This window comes from Chaetura pelagica, unplaced genomic scaffold (assembly GCF_000747805.2).
Source record: "Chaetura pelagica isolate M959 unplaced genomic scaffold, ChaPel_1.0 scaffold42, whole genome shotgun sequence".
NCBI classification, from domain to species: domain Eukaryota; kingdom Metazoa; phylum Chordata; class Aves; order Apodiformes; family Apodidae; genus Chaetura; species Chaetura pelagica.
Window position 1 is genome coordinate 808,981 of NW_009952575.1, and position 8,045 is coordinate 817,025.

The following is an 8,045-nucleotide window of genomic DNA, read 5'->3' on the forward strand; positions in this document are numbered from 1 at the left end:
AAAGCTTTTAATGTGTTGAAATCAAATGTTAATTCAGTGTCCTGTCTGCTCTTTTTCTTTCTGCACTACCACCCATCCATCTCTTCATTTCCTAAATAAATACAACAGGAAAGAATTCACAACCATAAGTATCGGAGTCGCGGAGACCTGGAGAAAGATGTCATGTTGCTGTGTCACAATGCTCAGACATTCAATTTGGAAGGATCACAGGTTTGAACGAACCACTTTTGTTAAACACACAGGCTTTCCTTTCTCAGTGTTTTCAGTGCTTGTGGATTATTATGTATATAAACTCTGTGTTTTAATTCTTACTTTGAATAGGGAGAACTGCCCAGAGTATTAGAATAATCCAAAATTTTCTGGACAAAGTTGCACTGTGTGCATGCAGAGAAATTAGTTTTTACTTCAATTCTGCAATCAGATTTTGGGTTTTTTTATCTGTATGTAGTTTAGAGCTGCTGTAGGACAGCTTGAGTTTACCACAGTGGATGATAGAAGAAGCAGGTGTGACAGTACAGCTGAGGACAGAATGTTGAAGAAATATTTAGTAACACACTCTTCAGTTCTGCTAATGGAAGATAAAAATTCAAGATTTGTCCAGCAGTAAAGCTTTGTGTATGAGTCCTTAACTCTCTGAACCCTCTCGTAAACTTTTTGTTTGTTTGTTTTTTATTATTTTTTTTTTTAATGTTGAAAGATCAGAGTCCTTTTTAAGAGACACTAATAATATGTCCCAAATGAGCCTCAGAGGTTTATAAGGCATAATCTCTCATCTCAAATGAATCTTTCACATGCATGAATGCAGTGAATTCTGAACAGGACACTGACACAAAAGAAGAGACTGCAAAATCTGTATGTCAGATAAGAAAATTGTCTCACGGTACAGTGAAACATAGTCTTGAATTTGAATGTTTATAGATGAAGTTCAAATAGTGTGATACAAACACAATATCAAGTGAAGAGAACATGAAGACAACTTCCATAACATGCAAGAAAAAAAAAATTATGTGAAAAGAAACCTAAATAAAAGCTAGCTGATGGCTGGTGTTGCTAATACTAACACATCCTTCAAATTCCTAAACATTACTGATGACCCTTAGGTGAAGGGGGAGTTCATATTAAATTTTGAGAATTAAAAATAAGTATGCATGTAATTATAAAGGATTGTTGAACATAACTCATCATTTTGTGATTGTTTTTGCTGTGTAAAGGCAGAAAAAGGCCTTGTGTAGCCTGGTCTAGTGTGAGGTATCCCTGCTCATAGGAGGGAGGTTGGATCCTGATGATCTTCGAGGTCCCTTGCAACCTTAACCATTCTTTGATTCTATGATAAAATGTTTTCTGGAAGATGTAGGTGCATTATTTTTACTGTCTTCAGTTCTGTGGAAACAGTCTATAAATAAATCAGATTAAAATAATTTAATAAGGAAATTAATTGTTATATGAAACATGGGACAAGATTTTTGCTGTCTGTCCAGATGTAAATTGCCGGTTTACTGCTTAGTCACAGCAGCAAAACAACTATAAATAAATACATAAAAATCACAAATGCAATTTAAAAAAAAAAAAAAAAAAAAAAGTGAAGGAAAGGAAAGCTAATACTAAAAATTAGTAATCTCAATCTAAACTAGATTATTTGTGTGTGTGTGCCCAAATCCAAAAGGCTAGTTTAAGTACACAGTAACTTTAATTGAAATTGTACATGTTTGTTCTGTTACTATCATGCATGCTGCTTTTCCTTGGAGCAAAGCAGTTCCATCTAAGCTGGAACCTTATGAGGGGTTTTCAGGTAGTGACAGACTTTGTGTTTTGAGGCTTTTGTCCACAGTACAACTTTGGCAATTTGAAAAGTTTTTAATGTCGTAAAGATCAAATGAAACACAGACACGTAAGGAGTTAAAAATAGCATGCATCTATTGAAGCAGAAATTCATTAATATTGTCTCTAATCATGAAGTTCAGTTGTTACTGTTTCTCCCTTTTTGCTTGTTTTTTTGAAACTTGTTGGATTTGGATTTTAGTCAAAATTAAAAAAAACTTGCGTTTTTCCTGAGAACAGCCCTAGATTTTTGTCAGCCAAAGTAGACACTAAATATTACATATAATCCCACATGAATAAGGTTAAAATATGTCTTAAAAAACCTTTATTTCCCAAGGAGATTCTGTTTAAAAGTCTGGGTCACAGTGATTCCTTAAAAATGTCATGACTGGCATTGAAAACATACAGTATTGTATGCATCCTTAATTCTCTTTGTGTTACAAGGTGTTTGGTCTGAGAAAGTAAAGGAAGGCTAATTGAAAAGGACATTCCGAAGAACAATGGAATATGCTAGGCCTAAACATAAGAGCAATAAATGGTCTTCAAGAGGACCTTAGGGGCTTCAAGATCAATAGCTGACTTGAAATACATATAAGAGAAAGTCAGTAAACTTTCAACTTCCACTAAGAAAACTGTGGGATCTCACAGCCCACTGAAAAGCCTTTTCAAAACATTCATCATAATTTTATATATGTCAGGAAATTTTACCATGGGCTAGAGTAGTCAAAACACCTTATAATAAAAAGGAAAGCAGTACTTACAGAATGGGAAATAATCTGCAGGGAGAGGCAGCTTATCTGAAAAGGACTAGGCAGTCAAGCAATGAAAGAGAAATTGCATATTTCATATAAAGTATTCTGAAAAAAAAATTCTGATTTGTTTTGTTGAATCTGCAAAGTGTTAGAGCAGTTTTATCAATTTTAAATATTCCGATTGCATAATGACAGTCAAAAATCCTTCATTGTCTTCCTCACAAATAGCCACTGTCCTTTTATACAAGAAAGTCTGTAATTTAGCCAAAGGAGTAGTATGACAGCCAAGGTAGTTCAAATGATGGTGGTGAAACTGAATGCAGTCTATGACTCCACTCTTCTGTTAACTATCCTCAGTTGTCTAGTGCTGAATTGTCAGTGCTCGGCTTCTGACATTTAACAAAAACTAAATGTACAGGCTCATTTGTTAAGGTGATTAGGAGGTTCCAGATACTCAGCAAAACAGCAAGATTTTTACTGTGTTAATCTAAGAAATGTGTTACAAGCCAAATGTATTCCTCTCAGTCTTGAGAGTCCCCTCATACTTGACGTTAAAGGGGAAAATGTGATGTACCCAAGATTCTGAGCAAGCTACAGAATTGTGGAGGACTAGGACTGATTATTGGAGGTTCTTTTCAGTCTTGTTAAATGTGAGAGGAAGGGAAGGAAGGGAAGGAAGGGAAGGAAGGGAGGAAGGGAGGAAGGGAGGAAGGAAGGGAGGAAGGAAGGGAGGAAGGAAGGGAGGAAGGAAGGGAGGAAGGAAGGGAGGAAGGAAGGGAGGAAGGAAGGGAGGAAGGAAGGAAGGAAGGAAGGGAGGAAGGAAGGGAGGAAGGAAGGGAGGAAGGAAGGGAGGAAGGAAGGGAGGAAGGAAGGGAGGAAGGAAGGGAGGAAGGAAGGGAGGAAGGAAGGGAGGGAGGGAGGGAGGGAGGGAGCTGCTTGGGAGAAATTGTTTTCTTTGTAGGCACTCTGAATTTCAGAAAAACTAAGGATAATTATAATGATGGTTAGCCATTTGTCATTATCAATTGCATTGCTAGACTATAACCCATTTTTAAATTAAGGTGCTTATTGCTGAAGTGTGTTGCTTTGCAAACACACAATAGATCCTCTGGCAATAAGAAAAACACTCTTAACTGGATGTAGCACATTTTAAGAGTTGCAATTTTGTGGCTTGTTATTTACAAATTTCTTCATTTAGAGCATGAAAAGTTAATGTTAACATTTCTTGTAAAACTCATGCAAAAAGTATTGTTACTCAGTATTTGAAAGAGCCATTAAATCTGTGGGTTGCACTGGTAATCAAAGTTTATGATGTGAATTTTTGAGATAGCTTGACTTCAGACTTCTGACATAAGTTTGTATTCATACTGTAGATCTATGAGGATTCCATTGTTCTTCAGTCTGTATTCAAAAGTGCACGACAGAAGATTGCCAAAGAAGAGGAAAGTGAGGATGAAAGCAATGATGATGAAGATGAAGAAGAAGAAGAGGAATCAGAATCAGAATGTGAGTCCCCTGCTATGTACATCTGCGAGTAGAAGGGGGAGTTTTCCATTGTCTGCATGGAATCTGATTATAAGGTTTTGTTTGCCATTGGTGAAAGTAACTTCTTACTAAGTTAGGTGTTAATATTCAGCCTAAGTCTTTGGCTGTATCTTCTGGCTATACCTTGTAAGAGTAGAGTGAGCTATTTTTAAGCCAGAAACCAATCACAGAGGTGTTCTGTGGCAGCAGATTTGACTGACTATGAGTGTTTCTAAACCTTTCTGGTCCTGTTTATGTTATTTGAGAATAGAAGTTCTTGAAAAGGCAAGAGAGAGCCTTTATCCATGGGTGGCCAACCTTTAGGCATGGTCTAACACAAAAAACTCATCACCTGGTTAAGAACCAGAAGATGTTGCAAATGTTCTTCAGTGCAACAGGGACTAAGTAAAACTGATTTTTTCAGAATCAAGAGCTGACACTCATTCAGTCCCTACAGACTTGGAAACATGATACACTGGAAAAGGCGGGATCCTCTCATTGCACTTTCTGCCACCCAGTATATTCACCCGTACTGTCCAGCAATCCCATCTGTATGGTTAGAGAAACTCTAGTACTTGGCCCTGAGCAACTCTTCCAAGTACATCACGCAGTTGTGTAAAGTATGCAACTTCAGCAGTTCCTTTGAAAATAAGTGGATATTCTGGATTCAGGAATTCACCACACTCTTCAGAAAGGTGTCAACTCAAAATTTGTCAGTCATCTCTGCATAGCATTGCAGTAATTTAAATTTTTTTTTTAAAAACCCTTGTCTGTATAAAGGATAGCATCTTTATGTGCAAGTAAAATATTTTTAGATGTGTATCACAGGTCCATATACCATCTGTAGACACCATGCATTCTGAGAGTAAAACAGAAGATACAAATGGTCAACCTAAAGTTATTCTTTATAGTATAATACAAATTGTTAAAATTATCAAGAAGCAGAGAAATGAAAGCAAATACTGCTTCATTGTTCCACAGTCCAGATAAAGAACAGAGGGGATATCTTTTCAGGGTGCTATCAGGGATGAATTTCTGTGAACAGAGACAGCATTTAAAAGTTGATAAGTGAAAGTTATATTCACGTGTGCCATTAAACTGTTTACAGCAAAATCAGTGAAAGTCAAGATCAAGCTGAATAAGAAGGATGAAAAAAGTCGGGAGAAAGGAAAAGGCAAGAAGAGGCAAAGCCGAGCAAAAGCCAAGCCTGTTGTGAGTGATGATGATAGTGATGAGGATCAAGATGAAAATGTAAGTTTTGTTCACTGAGACTGAGGAAGTGGTTGTGTTGATTGCATCTCTACCCTGTCCTGCTTGCTGTCAGAATTCTCAACTATTCATGCTTAAGCACAGTTTTAATCTGTATTAAATATCTTGAAAAATTTGGGCAAGGATGTAATCTGTATCTAGGTATGTTTACGAGACCTGGTCCCAGTGTTGAAAGACAAGAAATCTAAAAAGTGTGGAGCTTATTTTTTGAGCTTTTCCTGCTTTCATTTAGCTTCTAAACCTCATGATCTGTTTGCTTTTGTTCAGAGATGAAAAATGCTCAGCTTGATTTTTTTTGGTCATTGCTTCTACTTTTATAACAAATGAAAACAGACTACTTCCCAGTTGTTTTTGAACATCTGGGTAGAATGAAACTTATCCAATGTTTCCTGACTGTATTTTTCCTTCTCTAAAGAAATCTATAACAATTAAATAAAATGTCATAAAAGAGAAATATTAGATCACATAGTACCTTTCTTAACACTGTCTTGATTTGTCATTTTTCTTCCTTTTACTTTTTATTTTCTTCTTTAACAAAATACACAGAATAGCTGGCAAAGAATTTCTGACTTGTCTTGTGTCTCTTACCTCTAGGACCAGTCGGAAGCAAGCGGAAGTGATGATGAGTGATCCGTAGGGTTTACTTTCTTGGCAGAACTGACCCCTTCCCCTTCTCTTCTCCCTTCTCCTTTCTCCTCTTTTACTACTAGTGAATTCATTTTGTCGAACAGACATTGGGGATGTTTCTGTATTTTCATTCTTTATAAATTAGCTTTAGGATAGTGCCAGACAAACATATGATATCATAGTGTAAAAAAAAAATAATAATAAAAATGTAACATACTGTGACCAAATGGGCCTCAAAAGATTTAAAAACAAAACAACAAAAACAAAGCTTTTGATGGAAAATGTGAGTTGATAGTATATTTCTATAGGCTGATTTTAACTTGGTAATGATTTGATTGTGCCTGGTTTTATCATTGATGTTTTTCAGTGGCATCAGAAAGACACACAAAAAAAGAAGTCTTTTGTAGCATTGATAACCAGGAAAAGCCATTAAAAGCCACTGGTTATTTTATTTTTCATCAGGCAGTTTTCAAAGTTTTTATTTGTTCTATATTGGTTTTTTACACTGTGGTACATATATGCAACTTTGTTTAATAGCTTATAAATGTACAGTAGTTAGCTTTCATCCACCTTGTCCCATATAGGTTTTTCCACTTTATGCTTGACGATCTTCAGAAGAATGCTTTATGAATCGTATCAAATTTATGTCTACTGTAAACTTTGCTTAACTTTTTTTTCCTTGATTAAAAAAGTCAGGTTAAAAAAATGCTATTCAGTATTGCAATCTATATAGTGTAATGGATGGCTTATTTCATCAGACTGATCTTCTATGTTACCAATGTGGATTATCACCTTTTCCCTAAAGTGTACTTAATCTTTGCTTTCTTTGCACAATGTCTTTGGTTGCAAGTCATAAGCCTGAGGCAAATAAAATTCCAGTAATTTTGAAGAATGTGGTGTTTGTGCTTTCCTAATAAAGAGATAATTTAGCTCAATAGATGCAGCCTTGTGTTATCAGTTCCAAAAAAATCTTTTTATAGCAGGGATGAGAGGGCAGGAACGCCTCCTGTAGAGAGGTCTACTGTGGTCTCTCCTGAGTGTAAAATAAGAACTCATTCAAATAGCATGGAAGTATCTTCAGAGAATATGTTAAAATAAGAATAATAAAATTGAAGCAGTAAAATAATACCTTGAAATAAAAGTGGAGTTCATTACCTAATTACAATTCAAGAGATTAAGCAATAAAATAAACATTTCTTTTTCTTTCAGGAAATATATGTTCATGGGCCTCAGTGAGCCTGAATACAATTAGCTATGTCAGCAGCCAGCCCCCCTATAAGTCAGTTTATTCTAAGTGTTTTTTTGAGGTGTCAGGGCTGTGATGCTCTGAGATGTGGTAGTAGAAACACTTGAAATATATTATCTGCAGTCAATGTTGCTACTCTGAAAAATCAAAACTTCTTAGCTTTGGAAATACATTCAGTAGAAAATGTGCAAGCCCAGCAGTTCCTTTGTTACCTGGATAGTGCATCTACATCACATCTCTTGCAGTATGTTAACTGCTTCACATTTTTCTAGCTCACTGGAAATGTGATTTATAAATTTGTCCAGTGCCTATTTGTATCTATTAGCCCTGCACTGAGATAAGTCAGCTTTGCTTTGTTTTAGCAATTTCAAAAGTTTCATTCCTAGTGTGTGCCCCATCTGTATGGCATGACCTGTATTTCACAGATAGGTGCTACTGACTGCAGAGTGACAGATGGATGATACCAATGTCTGAAAAAGCTTTGCAGAAAATGCTGGTGGTCCTGGTCAACACCAAGTTGAACATGAACCAACAATGCACCCTTGTGGCAAAGAAGGTTGACAATATTCTGGACTCCAGTAGGAGGAGTGTTACCAGCAGATGCAGGGAGATGATCCTTCCCTTCTACTTAGCGCTGGTAAGATGAATGCGGAGTGCTTTTTCAGGTGGTGGCCTCCCCAGTAGAAGAGAGACATGGACATGCTGGAGCAAGTCCAGCAAAGGGCCACTAAGATGGTTAAAGGACTGGTGCATATGACATTCAAAGGGAGACTGAAAGGTAGAACTGAAGCTCAAAGGCACCTTATTGA

At 36.5% G+C, this 8,045-nt stretch overlaps 1 protein-coding gene across 2 annotated transcripts in view; it reads left to right on the plus strand.

The window, feature by feature from the left end:
- SMARCA2 (SWI/SNF related, matrix associated, actin dependent regulator of chromatin, subfamily a, member 2) overlaps positions 1 to 6,879 on the plus strand; it is a 101,176-nt gene extending 94,297 nt beyond the window's left edge. For both annotated transcript variants that reach the window (XM_009993615.1, XM_009993616.1), the window contains 4 exons: positions 109 to 210; positions 3,944 to 4,076; positions 5,203 to 5,345; positions 5,958 to 6,879. In XM_009993615.1, the coding sequence (XP_009991917.1) occupies positions 109 to 210; positions 3,944 to 4,076; positions 5,203 to 5,345; positions 5,958 to 5,993 (414 nt within the window). In that variant the 3' untranslated portion in view covers positions 5,994 to 6,879. The remainder of the gene's footprint in view (positions 1 to 108; positions 211 to 3,943; positions 4,077 to 5,202; positions 5,346 to 5,957) is intronic.
- Positions 6,880 to 8,045: the final 1,166 nt, after the last annotated feature.